Source organism: Ylistrum balloti, unplaced genomic scaffold (genome assembly GCF_031769215.1).
Source record: "Ylistrum balloti isolate Yb309-2 unplaced genomic scaffold, AGI_CSIRO_Ybal_v1 Utg371052, whole genome shotgun sequence".
Classification (NCBI taxonomy): Eukaryota; Metazoa; Mollusca; class Bivalvia; order Pectinida; family Pectinidae; genus Ylistrum; species Ylistrum balloti.
The window spans coordinates 151,881-169,019 of record NW_026782582.1 but is presented as its reverse complement, the minus strand read 5'-3'; the positions used below and the strand labels follow the sequence as shown (position 1 = coordinate 169,019).

At 36.4% G+C, this 17,139-nt stretch overlaps 1 protein-coding gene across 1 annotated transcript in view; it reads right to left on the bottom strand.

Moving 5' to 3' along the window:
• Positions 1–7,669: 7,669 nt before the first annotated feature.
• LOC132560345 (myelin transcription factor 1-like) overlaps positions 7,670–17,139 on the bottom strand; it is a 68,600-nt gene continuing 59,130 nt past the window's right edge. Inside the window, exons 17-21 of the mRNA XM_060225017.1 lie at positions 15,705–15,848; positions 13,554–13,616; positions 9,038–9,148; positions 8,668–8,828; positions 7,670–8,055 (exon numbers count right to left, since the gene is read on the bottom strand). Of these exons, the coding sequence (XP_060081000.1) occupies positions 7,670–8,055; positions 8,668–8,828; positions 9,038–9,148; positions 13,554–13,616; positions 15,705–15,848 (865 nt within the window). The remainder of the gene's footprint in view (positions 8,056–8,667; positions 8,829–9,037; positions 9,149–13,553; positions 13,617–15,704; positions 15,849–17,139) is intronic.

The following is a 17,139-nucleotide window of genomic DNA, read 5'->3' as shown; positions in this document are numbered from 1 at the left end:
AGTACTTCTACAAAATAAGTAGGATTTCAAAGACTTTTATCAATGCAGCTGTGTACCTCCAAAATCATTTAAGGTATCTCCACAAACTCTTCTCACACATCACAGAGGCCTAAAGGGAGTTCCAAGTCCAGCACTTCTGGATCATATCTAGAAAACTGTTTGAAGTAACTTTATTGATGAAACTTCAATTGCCACTTCTGTTCCATCCTACATATTTACTTTTACCTTTAAACATCCTGATAAATTCAAGTGTTCAGCCAGATATGTCCATGATTAGGCTCCATCACAGGATGATTCCAACAACTCTCCTTTTAACACATTTCAGCTTTTAAATCAAAACTTCAGCTGCCATTCAGTTTTTGCCTTCTTTATTGAAATATTCCAGTAGTTTAATATAAAGATTTTCAATCCTTGAAAAGTGATAATCACCTCGATTTTCTGTCACTTTGTCAGGTAGATAAATCTATATAATGACCTGATGTAATGTTAATAATTGTATAATGTTGGTTTCCTTTTCAGGAGTGAATCAAATGAAGTGGAACACAATTGAAAATGTAAAGCATTTATTACAATTATATAAAATATTGCACATTTTTTACACAACACTTTAACTGGTTTACATATCGGAGACATTGTAAGTTAACAAAAGCGAAGGGAGACAACTGCAGCAGACATTGATCAACTGGTTGTAGATAGAAACTTTACATTCCAGTAAATGTTTATGAAACACTTCCACTCATTTACACTTATAACTTACATCTCAATCATGTCAATTACTGAATAAATAACATTAAATTTATTAAATCATCAATTGGCTGTATGCAGGAACAGCAAAATCAGTAATACAACATGTCAGATGGATTTATGTCAGTTTGAATGCTCATTGGTTATATAAATATGGGGTGCCTGCCAGATTGAATGATTCTGCGTAAAGAAAGATAACACAGGCAAACTAACCATGCACCTGTTTATTTTAATATGACTTGGGTTTTCTTAAAAGAAATTTCTCAAAGGATAATTCTAAGATTTGCTTTAAAGGAAATTAGGAAAACTGTTTGGCCCTGAATGTCTACAACATCTAGGTGTTTAGTATCAAAGTTTAAGGCAAGTTTGTAAGGCTTCTAGAAGGGGTCACCTCAGTTTGCACCACAACATGACCCAACACAACAATTTGTTCACATGAATTGGCAGTTTTTCTGGTTATGTACTCTGATACAAAAACATCTCTCATAACCAAGTGTTCATGCAGAACAAAATGACATTGATTTAAATGGTTTGATGAGGGTGAGATAATGAAATATTAAGTGAATTTTTCACATTTTTTCACGCCTACTAAAAATAACTTTTAATTTTGAGGTATGTAAAATGTACTATTTGGAAAAGGATGGCGCAAATCTTTCTTTACATAAAGATATAATACCATATTATACAGTTAAGTTATACAGGATATTACAAGGCATCAATAAATCAACATTTTATTAGCAAGGTTATAACGAAGCAACAACAAATAAAACTCAAAAATCAAAACAAAATGGCAGATGCTAGAATATGGAATGTTTAAGACCTGTATCAACACTTGGCCCACAGTGCAAATATCCCTTCTCTAGAACTACTCGTATATTACAAGATGGAATGTAAAAAGCCTTCTACATGGTGACCATCTCAGATTAAAACACAACAATACAACAATTATATCTCCAGTTTGATAGAGACCAAGGATCCTTGAAATATCTGCCCATGCAGCGAAATCAAATAATTCCCTAAAATCCAATTACCAGGATTTTATTTCCTCTAATTAGACCTGTACCCTCAAAGAGATCAGAGTCACATTCTATCTTGACTGCTTGATACTGTGTTAGAGGATGGTACCTCTGAATGAATTCAATAAATAATTTATAAAGAAGTTGTTCTTGAAGAATAAACTTTCATAAAAGAAATATTGTAGATGCATATAGTAACTTTATAACACTTTTCATTCTGAAAGTATTGTGAAAACATATGACAATCTCAACGGTAGTTTTTGTGTGTTGATTGTATAGCTATAACAGTGGGGGTCCTTATGGTCTTTAAAAAGGAGGAGGATGGACCAAGTCCAAGTCATGGAATTTGTTCATATTGAAGTGATAAAAGCTATTGGAGATGAAATTATTTAAACTCAGAACATGCACTGGAATGTTCCTAACAAAATTTTTGGAATATTACAGATTAAATTATCAATGAGTTATGCAATAAAACAATGTGAAGAAATACAAAGAAATTTAACATTAAAATGTAGATAATATAGAAAATGAAACAACTTATAAAACAAATGCAACTTAACTAATACAATACCAAATTTTAAGGCTAAAATATACAGCAAAAAGAGCTGAAAGACTACAAACCCTTACAAAATAAATTACTATAAATAACTTATTGTTTAAACAAGATAAATCAACAAAAACAATAATAGGCAATATCCAGGCCAATCCCAAATTCAATACCATGGCTTACCACAAGGTTATTATAATGGTCCCCCTCATAGTCTATGTCACAGCTTACCACAACGTCATTATAATGGTCCCCCTCCTAGTCAATGTCACAGCTTACCACAAGGTCATTATAATGGTCCCCCTCATAGTCTATGTCACAGCTTACCACAAGGTCATTATAATGGTCCCTCTCATAGTCAATGTCACAGCTTACCACAAGGTCATCATAATGGTCCCCCTCCTAGTCAATGTCACAGCTTACCACAAGGTCTTTATAATGGTCCCTCTGGTAGTGAATGTCACAGCTTACCACAAGGCCATCATAATGGTCCCCCTCCTAGTCTATGTCACAGCTTACCACAACATCATTATAATGGTCCCCCTCCTAGTCAATGTCACAGCTTACCACAAGGTCATCATTATGGTCCCCCTCCTAGTCAATGTCACAGCTTACCACAACATCATTATAATGGTCCCTCTGGTAGTGAATGTCACAGCTTACCACAAGGCCATCATAATGGTCCCCCTCATAGTCTATTTCACAGCTTACCACAAGGTCAAGGTCATTATAATGGTCCCCATCATAGTCTATGTCACAGCTTACCACAAGGTCAAGGTCATTATAATGGTCCCCCTCATAGTCTATGTCACAGCTTACCACAAGGTCAAGGTCAATATAATAGTCCCCCTCATAGTCTATGTCGCAGCTTACCACAAGGTCAAGGTCATTATAATGGTCCCCATCATAGTCTATGTCACAGCTTACCACAAGGTCAAGGTCATTATAATGGTCCCCATCATAGTCTATGTCACAGCTTACCACAAGGTCAAGGTCAATATAATGGTCCCCCTCATAGTCTATGTCACAGCTTGCCACAAGGTCATCATAATGGTCCCCCTCATAGTCTATGTCACAGCTTACCACAAGGTCAAGGTCATTATAATGGTCCCCCTCATAGTCTTTGTCACAGCTTACCACAAGGTCATTATAATGGTCCCCCTCATAGTCTTTGTCACAGCTTACCACAAGGTCAATGATAAGTAAATGTCAAAAGGCTACACTTTTGGCCAATTAAAATTATACAACATGTTCGTTAATCCCTTCCTAAGAGGTTGACCAGAAAAGCAATGAACAAAGTCACCATGATTTCTTAAATAATGACATCTCAGACAAAATAGCCACTGCTTTGGGTGTAAAATCATGTCATCCCTGACAATATAGCCACTGCTTTGGGTGTAAAATCATGTCATCCCTGACAATATAGCCACTGCTTTGGGTGTAAAATCATGTCATCCCTGACAATATAGCCACTGCTTTGGGTGTAAAATCATAAACTTAATGAATTGTATAGATACACTTTCTACACTGAAACACATTTAATGGCAAACTATAATTCATTAAAGTCTGTTCTGCTATCTTTGATATGTAAATAAAAAAACACCACAACATGTAATAAATAACACAGCACAATAATAAATAGAGCTAACACTGAAAAAACAAGAGGCTCATGAGGCCTGCAATGATAGTCTGGCTAATTCAGATATACAGTCAGTCTTGTAGTCAGACTTAAGTCAGATCCATTGCTTATACAAAATTAAGCCCCATTCACTGAATGCTTCAAACCAAATGCCAACAAGATCTTTGTACAGAAGGATTTTTAAAAACCTAGTACCTGGTATGCTCTTTGAGAGTAGGAAGTCAGACTCTGGTATATACAAAACAGAGTTCCTTTCAACCAGAGCATGTTCTCACCACATTGGGACAGAATCAAGACATTTCCACAAAAGAAGGACTATTTCCCCTTTTGGGTCTTGTCTCTCCCACCCCGGGTCTGGTCTCTCCCTACCCGGGTCTTGTCTCTCCCACCCTGGACCTGCCATTTTCCTTTTACTACATTCAGACCAATTTGGATAAAATCAAGACATTTTTTCAAAATGTTAAAGAATTTGTCCTTTTCCTGTGTTTGGTCCCATCCTCAAAAAGACCCACCATTTACACAAAACTGAATTTGAGTAAAATCCTATCACCTCTACTGGAGGAGTAGGATTTTAAAATATCAGCTTTATTTCCCCTATTAGAACTAATACTTTCTCGCCCAGGGGGCCAAGAACCACTATTTGTACAATATATTATTCCCCATTACCAAAGAATGCATCAGACCAAATTTTGGCATTATCCAGCTATTTCTGAAGGAAGAGTAGGATTTTAAAGCATTCGCTCTATTTATCCTACTGGGTCCTGCCCCTTCAACACCAGAGCGCCGAGACCCAGTTCATTTACACAAAATTTGTTCTGCTTCTCCGAGGATGCTTCTGACCAAATTTGGTGAAAATCTATTCAATTGTTCATGACTAGCTGTGATTTGCAGACAAAGTTGACAGACAATCTGAAATCAATAGTATGGCATAAGCTCAATGGTCCTTTGAACAAGGTGAGCTATAAGCATAAGTGAGTATACATATTATTTCAACAAGAGGCCTCGCGGCCTTGACATCACCTGAGGTAAACAATATTGAATATAAAGTTAAAGAGTAAGTAGCTTTCCACTGTCAGGAAAACTAAATTGTGATAATACTGAGACTTAAATGATATGTTATAAGCCATTTGGGTTGGAGTCCATGTCAATACATGCATACCAACAAAACAGTTATCCTTTACTAATAATTCTTTACTAAGTTATTTCAAATAGAAAACAAACAATGTTTTACTCAAAAACACAATTTTGCTGTAATGCTATAGTAAACTTTACCCCCTCCCCAGGTGGAAATGTTTGACCCTGGGGTCATAAAATGCAAATTTTTTGAAAATTACCTTCTGATGCTTCCATCCATTTGATTCTGTTTATTTGATTTACATCTGTGTGTTTGAAATTTGAGTAAGTTTGACCCCTTTTGGACTGCCAATCAGCCCCTCAGTATCAGCCAAGATCAATATGCCCATATCATCAAGGTGTCATCTTTTGCTCATAATTCTAAGTATGAATATTTCCAATAGAAATTAAATAAATTATGATCAAACATCTATTTTCCTATACAACCAATAGTAAATTTTACGCCCTCCCCACAGGTAAATGTGAGACCCTGGGGGCCATTTAATTCATACTTTTGGTAAAGCACTTTAAGATGTTTCAGTCTATGAAATAATTTGATTCTACCACATCTGGGTGATGTGAAGAAGACTTTTTGAAATTTAAGTCAATTTGACCCTTTTTGGTCCCACTCCTCAGGCCCCTGGGGGTTTGGGACCATCTAAGTAACTATTTTGGTTGATCTGTGACGAGGGAAGGCTTCTGCAACATTTCACTGAAATCAGTACAGGAGTTTTTGAGAAGAAGTCAAAAATGTTTAAAGTTTAAGGACTTTGTCTCAGGTGACCTAATAAAATGGGATAAGACATTTCAACCAACTGAAATGTCATGTATATTGGTCAGAGATATTCGTTTCTGCCAAAAAGGTAATGTGGGGGAATGTTGACGTTTTGCAATGAAAGTCATTACAACTTTAATATATTGGTAGCTACAGAATACCGAAGTCAGTAAAACATTGGGTGAGGAGACAGTAAAGATGATGACTTAAGTTGTAGAGCTAGGTTGAGACAAATCACATCACACAAACAATATAATTTTATTGACACATTTTGTCAGATGTATGCATTACCTCCCTTTATTTTCACCTGTTCCATTGAGTTCTGTCCCCTTGGCCAGCAATGAGACAGGAAGTATCATCAAATCATGATGATGACATGAAGCACCACTAATGGATTAATAAATAAACAAATCTTTCATACTTAAAGCATTTTCTTTTTTTAACTTTAGTTTTCGCTTACTTGACATTCATTAATTGATTTTCATGGAAATGAATAATGATTCAGCCACATTTATTGATGAGGTAAAGACAGGAAATGATTTTACACATATTTATAATATATTATCACTGTGGACAGCTTTGTGATATCTCAATTCTCATCATTCCTGTCACACAGTTTCTGCCTCAGTTCTTTATTTTTCTGTCACACAATGTGGCCTTATGTATACTTCTTTACCTCTTTCATAAACTTGTAAAGTTATATCCCAGTCTCCCTACCATGGTTAAGAAAATATTCTCTGATAACTATGACACCCTGTCTCAGTGCTGCAGGTATCAGTTGAAATAGCTAGAAATATGGAATCTGACAAAAACGATAATGCTAAGCCAGCTATATTTTGTGACCGCTAACTTGACAGAACTATAACATTACTTAGATGACAGCAGGACTATAGACTAAACCAGCTGTATTTCTGAGCTGGCTACAGAACTGTAGACTAAACCAGCTGTATTTCTGAGCTGGCTACAGAACTGTAGACTAAGCCAGCTGTATTTCTGAGCTGGCTACAGAACTGTAGACTAAGCCAGCTGTATTTCTGAGCTGGCTACAGAACTGTAGACTAAGCCAGCTGTATTTCTGAGCTGGCTACAGAACTGTAGACTAAGCCAGCTGTATTTCTGAGCTGGCTACAGAACTGTAGACTAAGCCAGCTGTATTTCTGAACTGGCTAAAGAACTGTAGACTAAGCCAGCTGTATTTCTGAGCTGGCTACAGAACTGTAGACTTAGCCAGCTGTATTTCTGAGCTGGCTAAAGAACTGTAGACTAAGCCAGCTGTATTTCTGAGCTGGCTACAGAACTGTAGACTATGCCACCTGTATTTCCGAGACATTACGTTGTTCAGACTAAGCCACCTGTATTTCTGAGACAGCTATGTTGATGTAAACTATGCCACCTGTATTTCTGAGACAACTTTGTTGATGTAGACTAAGCCACCTGTATTTCTGAGACATCTATGTTGGTGTAGACTACGCTACCTGTATTTCTGAGACAGCTATGTTGATGTAGACTACGCCACATGTATTTCTGAGACAGCTATGTTGATGTAGACTTAGCCACATGTATTTCTGAGACAGCTATGTTGATGTAGACTTAGCCACATGTATTTCTGAGACAGCTATGTTGATGTAGACTAAGCCACCTGTATTTCTGAGACAGCTATGTTGATGTAGACTATGCCACCTGTATTTCTGAGACAGCAATGTTGATGTAGACTAAGCCACCTGTATTTCTGAGACAGCTATGTTGATGTAGACTAAGCCACCTGTATTTCTGAGACAGCTATGTTGATGTAGACTAAGCCACCTGTATTTCTGAGACAGCTATGTTGATGTAGACTAAGCTACCTGTATTTCTGAGACAGATATGTTGACAGTGTTATAGAAGACATTACCATCCCCTGAGTGGTTGGCATATAAGCTCTGTAGCTGACTGATGCAGGCCTCTAAGTTGTCCTCATTTACCAAGCTTGGATTGAGGTGAGGAATGTTCTGACTAGCTAACACCCCCAGAATTTCCTTCTTTAATGTGTTGAGGTAGTTTTTGAGATTTTCATTCTGCTGGGCAATGGCAAAATTTTCCTTCTCCTCCTGATGGACCTGGTTCTCCAGACTTGAAACTTCTGATCTCAATTTGATCACTGTGGACTCAACAGCCATATTTGAGGACCGCAGTTCTGATATTTCTTCATCCATCTGCTGAAATTCTTCATCTTCCTCTAAATCTGTCATAAGAAATTTAGCGTTCAAAATGATAATATTTAAAGCAAAAAATCCAGAAATTTCTCTATGAGATGAGCAGGAGAACAAGATTGCTTGATGCCAATGAATACACTTCATCCTAGGAATCTATCAGCCAAATACCATTCTTCTGTGTCTTTTGGTTAGACAGAAGCAGTCATTTAAAGCTTTTAACAAATTTTACCCCTGTGAACTTAAATATGGGTCAAGGTCATTTCTTTTTAGTCTTCATACTAGGAAACTATCAGTCTAATGCCATGCTAATGGGCGTCTTGGTTAGTCAGAAGAATTCATCTAAAGGTTTTAACAAATTCAGCCGCTGTGAATTGTATATGGGTCAATGTATAAAGGTTTTAACAAATTCAGCCCCTGTGAACTTAAATATGGGTCAAGGTCATTTCCTTTTGCAAACTTAGTTGGGCTTTATCCCAGAAACCCACAAAACAAATACCATGACATTTGTTCTAATGGTTATTGAAAAGATGTTGTTTAACTGGAAAAGTTGAAGGCACACTACCTCTCACTCATAACACTGCTGTCACTCTGCTTATGATATACCACTCTTTCTTTCCAGCTTAGCATTATTTTATATGTACCTTCCCCATTCTGGAGTTTCATATGAAGAGTAGTGAGCTCTGCAGGACTAAGTTTGGCTTTTTTCATGGCCTGGGTGGCCCTTGGACAGCCAGACAGGCTGCGATGAGATAGGAAGCTGCCGTTAGCATGCCCAGATCCATCACATCCTGGAGTGGGGCACCTGAAATGAGATAGATAGAACCTAAACAATGTATATCACTACAACCAGTAGTAAAACTTCACCAAAATTTCTTCACATGTGCTAATCTACAATGAACTATTAACAATTTTAATTCAACAGTTTCCTGAAATGGAATAGGCCACAACAGAAATAGTGAAAACATAATCTGAAGTGAATTTTGATTCCATCTTTAAGACAAAATATCTTACACAACGCCATCCATTTTCAGTGACTTTGCTAGTTCTGGGTCCTGACCATCCAAGCTGGCCAGGAGCTGTCTCTGAAGTTTGTGTTTATTGGCAAGAGGACATCCAGAGGCACTGTAAGATAAACAAAATACATCTGATAGTGTCACAGCTGTACAACATAACGGTATCTTTTTCTCTTAGAGAGAATCATATCATTCAATTTTCTTATTTTTTGTGGAGGTGATGTTTCTGTTGATTATCATGATAAGCATGGACACTCTTTATCCAGGAATTCATTTGTCCATGACTTGTGGAATTTTTCACAGTATTCAAGTATGTATACATAGCTATACAGAGAATACAAAATGTATTTCGTACAGTGATTGCTACTAAATTATCAAATATCTAGCTACATTTTGTATACACTTTGATGACTGTTCATATGAAGAAAAGAATGTATTAACACTATCATACAATTGTAAATTCCATGAGGTCTATTATTCCCTAAATTCAATAAAATTTGAGTCCCTTGGTAATATGTAATTGTACAGCATTACCATCATATGGTATTTTAAACACTATGATAAACAGTACTGGCTGAGAATATTGGTGAATCCTCAATCATGATACTGATTTTCAGGAACAGGTATCTCAACACCTATGGCAGTTTGAGGAAACATTTTCAAATAAATTTATTTCTGCCAACAACCCCATATCAATTTCACTTAATCAAAATCAGGGTATCAAGCTGAATCCATCATTTAAATACTTATAGCTTAAATATAAACAAATATGCAAAAATAAACAGGCTAATGTTTTACCATTACAAGACACATTCACTACTTTCATATCATTATTACACACAAACATGGGAACATGCTTTTGAATGTATATTCAAATTCTACATAAAATTTGATGTTGTGATGGTAAAAAGAGACCCATGGGGCCTGCATCGACCACCTGGCTAATTTAGCTATTTCAGCCATTCAACAAAGAATTTCAAACATGGAAATAATTTCTAAAACAATTTCCCTATTGCATCCTGGCCTTGTGGTCAAACTGAAGTCAGATTCACTATTCATAAAAATTGCTTCAGACCAAACTTGGACAATATTCTTGCACGGAAGAAGGATTATCAAGAATTTCCTTTTCCACATCAGCTAGGACCACATCCCTTCCGCTCCAGGGGATGTACCATTTATATAAAACTGAATCCCCCCAACTCAAGAATACTTCAAACCAAATTTGGGCAATATCCATTCACTCCTACAGAAGGAGCAGGGCTTTAAAGAATTGACTCATTTTCCCCTATTGGGCCCACCCCTTACCTCCAAGAGCACAGAGATCTTGAGTCTATGCAAAACTGATTCCTCTTCACCAAAGAATGCTCCAAACCAAATTTGGGAAATATCTATTCAATTCTACATGAAGAGTAAGATTTTAAATAACTTACTTTATTTCCCGTACTGGGCCTAGCCCCTCCAACCCCAAGGGGCTGAGACCAAACATTAATTCATCCAACAATGTTTCAGATCAGGTTAGCTTTAAAGTTTCATATATACAACAGACACCAAACATTATTAGATAAAAGGAGATCACAATAGGTCCCCACCAGACTTTGTCTCAGGTGACCTATGACAGATGGACGACTGACAACAGATGCCGCAACATGACATGAATTCACCCGTTTTTCGAAGCAGGTGAGCTAAAAAAAAAAAAGCAGTGGACATACATTTGAAGATTTTGTAGATTTTGACAATAACAATTTACATCAAACTACAGATACATATCAACAAGTAGGTATAGCAACACATGCAACTGGCAACAAAGATCAAACAATCATGATAGTGACCAAATGTGTCAACAGTTATATATAGTAAACATAACAACAGACATCACAAGGAAACTATACAGAGTAGCAATCTAATGCACAAAGCTTGGAATAACATGGTCCTTCGTTGTTAAAGGGATATTCCACACAAGTCAGGATTTCATACGATGCTTTTGAAGAAAACTATCTACTTACGATCTTTGGAAAATGTTTACCTTAATTTACCATTTAAACAAACACATGATTTTCAATTTGCAAATATTTTTACAGCTCAAGCTAGATCAATTTATGAACATTTGCACAGCCCTAATTGCGTCATAATAGGTTTGCGTTGTTATAAGTAAACATTTCAATTCCAATTTTTCCAATGCTATATTTAGACATTTGGCTGGGAGTATTCCCACTAATTTTATGTCCAAACTGACCAAAGGAAAATAGTTTGATGCTAATAATAGTTTTAAGTCATTAGAACGAGTTCTCAAAAGGTACAGCCAGAAATTTTGCAGCTTGGACAGAATACTCCTTCAAGAGACCTTGACCTTATTTATTTTTCTCCAGAACTAGGGCTTTTTAGGATGATGAATTGACAAAGTATTTCACTAAACGTCGTGAAATTTTGGAGATATTCAGTATTATTTATGACCCCATGTGACTATGTCCACTGTTCTATCGTGTTCTACAAATGTCATATTCGCTAAAGCACTTAAAGTATGTGGATTATATCTAGTACATCAGATATCATTATCTACTGGTCAATTACCAATAAATGATTCATTATGTTATCATCTCAATTGTTTCTTGAAAAAACTAATCTATCAAAATTTCTGTTGAAATGTTCAGTGTCATGAAAAGTCCTTGTTCATGCAAAACTAGTCAATTTCTCTCAGAAGAACCCACTTATCCCAAGCTGAACTGATTCTAGCTTTAATTCTTCTACTTCAGACAGGATTCCCGCCATCATCCAGCTGTTTGATTTCCATTTTTGTACTGAAGTCTTATAGGTTATATTTCAGTGATTATAAGATTTGTGATGTGAAAATTCTTAGTGACTTTTATATCAAACAGACTAATAAAAAATGACAATGCTTAGTAACAATGATGTTGATCTCCGACTGATCACTTCCATATTTAATCTGGTCTACATCGGATCAAATGTTAATAAACCTTCAGTCTCCTCAACAATAAAGATACTGTTAGCAGAGCATTGACAAGGATCAAAGATATAGAGGTCACAGGTGTCAACCTCTAAAACCTCCAATCAGTTACATCTCCCTCATTCTACATCTCAGGGGAAAAGTGTGTGATCATTTTTACCAAGTTCTCTCTTCAAGGAAAAAGTTGTCATCCAATTGTGCAATATAAAAACAAGAGGCCTAGCAGACTTGACCAGAGATAAACAATATTGTATATAAAGGTTAAAAGGGTAAGTAGCTTTCGAATGTCATTAAAAAGACATTGTGACACTGACTATAGTAAGCCATGAAATTCACTACTTCAGCAAAGCACCTAAGACCCTCCTAGTCGTTAAGAAGATTTGATTCTACCATAAACTCCATGTTGAGAAGAAGATTTTTGAAATCTAAGTCAATTTGACACCTTTTGGCCCCGCTTATCAGCCCCTGGGGGTCAGCCGGGGTCAATTTGGGCATTTCATCAAGAAGTCATCATTCACTCAAAATTCTAACCAAGTTGGAAATATTTCCAATGGAAATTAAACTAATTATGCTCAAAAATCTAGTTTTGCTATATAAACTAGTCAAATTTACCCCCTCCCCACAGGGAAATATGAGACCCTGGGGCCATGAAATTCACAATTTTGGTAAAGCACTTTAAGATGCTTTCATTCATAAGGAGTATTTGATTCCACCATATCAGGGTTATGAGAAGATGATTTTCGACATTTAAGTCAATTTGACCCCATTTGGTCCTGCCCCTCAGGCCCCTGTGGGGGACTGTATAATTCATAATTTCGGTTCATCTTCGACCAGGGAGGGTTTCTGCAAAATTTCATTAAAATCAGATTTTTTTTGGTGAAGAAGTCGAAAATGTGAAATTGTTTAAGGATGCACAACACCAGATGAAGGTGATTGCAATAAGTCACTGTGAGACTTTGTCTCAGGTGACCTATAAATCCAGAAAGAAGTAGAATCAGAGTCAGAAACTACATAAGGCTTGGAGAGGTGGCAGGGTGGGGAGATTATTCAATTTCAAAAATTTCTTATTTTGTGTTGTACATATATATTGAACAGACCTTTCAATGTCCCATAAAACTGAGTTTCCACCTTTTTTTTTTGGAGGATCAGCATTGCTGATAGGCAGCATCAGATCTAGCCAGCAGCTTATATCAAGAAATAGCGATAACAAAAATTGTTTATGGACGGACGGACGACGGGCAATAGTTCAATAGTTCACCACCAGATGATGCTGGGCTAAACACGCTTAAAGATGATCATATTGGTGACAATTCTCGGTCTATCAAGAAGAGCACAAAAAGTGCAAGTGTTGACTTAAAAAATGAAGTGCAATAAAGACAACATTCATGAATAAAATTCCAGGAAATTTGGCAGAAATGAAGATGCATGAAGAGAAATATGTACCACAGAAATTCATGCGACTTTATCTGAGAAAAGTGCATCTGGAGTTGCTGATATCGGACATGACATCTAAACATTAACAAGACAATAGAAGGTGTTGACACTCAAGTACCTGCGATGAGACAAATACTTTCCGGTCACATGACCTGTCCCATCACACCCTGGAATTGGACATCTACAAGCAAATTGTGTTAATAAGTCTACATGCCCACTGGCTTAATGGTGAGTAGCTGGAAATTCAAAACATGCGACAAAATATGAAATTAGTCTGTGAAAAGAGGCTCTTCCTTTAGGGATATATATTTTCTATAATTGTAAGTAATCAATACAACTGTATCAGTCAGATTATTAATTTAAAAACTAGCTTTACAAGCTTTAAATTTCAAATGGCTTAGAAATATTTCTGAATTTTACATCAATTCTTTTTATTTAAAATCATTCATGCATGATCATCACGGAGAAACAAAGTAAAACAAAATGGCCCCTGAACTTTTGTCCTGAAGTTTCAGAAGTTTGTAAGTTTGGGAAGGTGAAATCTGTATTTGATTCTGTTAACAGCAATCTTAACTGAATTCAAAATTCTGTATTCTACACTTCTTGTAAATTCTAATTAATTTCTTGTAAATTCTAATTAACTTTAAAACAGAATATATCAACAACCTATAACTATACAGAGCTGGCATGAAATTAACAGCCAAGACATCCTAATAAGCTAGAAATCTATAGTGAACAACATCTTATATTTTGAAGATTTAGGAGTTTTCTCATTAGCATAATACTAATTATTATACTATTTTAAAGAGAGAATTATCACAATTTGGTGTCTTACTCCTTGTATGGAGTGTAAAATATCCCCACCCTATCCCTCCTAGTACCATCAAGATCTTTCTTAATCTGTGAAATGAAATTTCATTTGTTTGTAAATTAAAGGAACATTGTCAACTGAATTCAAATTAGCACACAATTATTAGTGATGTTCACCAAAGTGAGGCAGGGTAAGAGATGCTTACAGAAGTCTTCAAATAACTGCACAGCTGTTATTACATTAGAATATCAAGCACTAATCAGTCTAGAAGTGTTAGGTCACACATACAAGTGTTCCACACCCGTCTTGTACAGATTAAGCCAGACCATCACCAGGATACCATTTCATCATTCAGACTTCTTGTGCAATTGCTCAATATAAACTCCGAATATTTAGATACCCAAGATAATTCTACACCTATGCTAGAGATGGTATCTATCTCAAGATGTTTGGTTCATTACCAGGTCCAAACATACTGACTTGTCACGTTCATCTCTCATTAATCATGTTAGCTACAGATGAGTCACTTTTCATATAGGGAACATATATAGAGCAATTACTGTAAGAAGATGGTCAATAATAAGATCTTGATATGTGCTGTGCTCTATGCATCTACATAACAAGAATGAAAATGCCCAAAAAGCCAGATATAATTTAATGAAACAATTTGTTTTGATGAAGTTATTTAAACAAGAAGACATTTTTCTTAATCTTCATTCCTCTTACACATTTTAACAATTTAGTACAAACAAAAACATATATGAGGCTCTGTAAACTTGTAGCCCTTCTTTAAAAAAAAACCAAAAACATCCCCATGGGGCATGTATCGCTCACCTGGCTAATTCAGCTATTAAGTTGACTTTGTGGTCAAACACAAGTCATCCAAGAAAGCTTCAGATAATATCCTATTAAGAAACAAGGAGGGGGGGGGGGTGTCCTTTCAACCAGAAATGGTTCAAACTGGGAAGAATCTTTGAATCACTACAGAAGAAGTAGGGTTTTAAAGAATTTGATAAGTTGAAGATCACAGAATTTCCACTAATGGCCTCTGCCCCTTCCCATCCAATGAGGTGTAGACCTCTCTTTCACCAATAGATGATTCAGACCATATTTGGACAGAATCCTGTCATTCCTACACAAGTAGGATTTTAAAGAATTTGCTAGATATCCTTTAAGGACCTAGACTAACTATTCATTTAAAGTACATTTCCCTTTTCCTAGGGTTGCTTCTGACCAAATTTGGTTCAAATCCACAAAACTGTTAATGACTAGTAGTTATTTTAAGCAAAAAGGTTGTAGGACGACAGACGCGACGATTTGGCATTTTCCATGCATTAGTCACAAAGAGCTGTTCCCTTATGAGGTAAAAAAAACCGGTTTCACTAATCTTAAATGTATAATATCAGACTAACACCTTTTAAATCAATGAAGTAGCTGTCTCCTCCTAAAATTTCTTACCTCAGGGGTTCATCCTCCTTACGGTCCCCTTCTTTACCCAGGATCTTTTTTAGCTTGGCCGCTCGTGGACAACCAGACAGACTGCGGTGTGATGCGTAGTTACCAGTGACATGGCCTGACCCGTCACAGCCCGGAGTAGGACATCTGTTAGGTTGATATTTGTTTACAAGCATACAAATCAGTCTAACTTCAATGTGATCACTGACTAACTTGGACGTAAACAGCAGGTTGAACTCCATTAAATTGTTTTTTTCTCCAGCCATATATTGTGGAAATGTCTTTCCACAAACATAAAATGAATTTATAACATACACTTGTTTAATCATTTCAATTTTTTTTCTTTTTCTTTCTTTTTATTTGTATTTTATATGATGACAAACAAAGATAATTACACAAAAACGCAATACATTCTCAGTAAAAACATTTTCTTTAAATTACAGGGAGAAGGAAAAAGTCCTGCAATACATATAGCTCACATTCTCAAAACTGTCTTTTACTGATTTTAATAACTTGCTGGTATCAAAATAAATATAAATGTCTTATAAGACAAAATCTTTGACAGAATAAACCTCCATTGCAGTATTGGAACATCCCACACACATGAAGCTATTACATCATGGATGAACAGAACACAGGATTTCCTCAAAGTAGGACACATGAACGTTTAAAGGAAAATAGCATTTGAATGTTACATTCAGCTGTATAGGAACTGCTACGGTACACAAATGTTACATTCAGCTGTACAGGAACTGCTACGGTACACAAATGTTACATTCAGCTGTACAGGAACTGCTGCCGTACACGAATGTTACATTCAGCTGTACAGGAACTGCTGCCGTACACGAATGTTACATTCAGCTGTACAGGAACTGCTACGGTACACAAATGTTACATTCAGCTGTACAGGAACTGCTACGGTACACAAATGTTACATTCAGCTGTACAGGAACTGCTGCCGTACACGAATGTTACATTCAGCTGTACAGGAACTGCTGCCGTACACGAGTGTTACATTCAGCTGTACAGGAACTGCTGCCGTACACGAGTGTTACATTCAGCTGTACAGGAACTGCTGCCGTACACGAGTGTTACATTCAGCTGTACAGGAACTGCTGTCGTACACGAGTGTTACATTCAGCTGTACAGGAACTGCTACCGTACACGAGTGTTACATTCAGCTGTACAGGAACTGCTACCGTACACGAATGTTACATTCAGCTGTACAGGAACTGCTACTATACACGAATGTTACATTCAGCTGTACAAGAACTATACAAGAACACCGTTTGAATCTCAACAAATCTCCAAGAGAAACACATCTTTTTAAGTGTTAATGTACATGACTATTCAATTCTTCTTCCAAAATTGAACGTGTTCAAAACCTTCCTACATGGACATAATTTAAAACATGGTTAGGACAAGTTATGATTGTAAT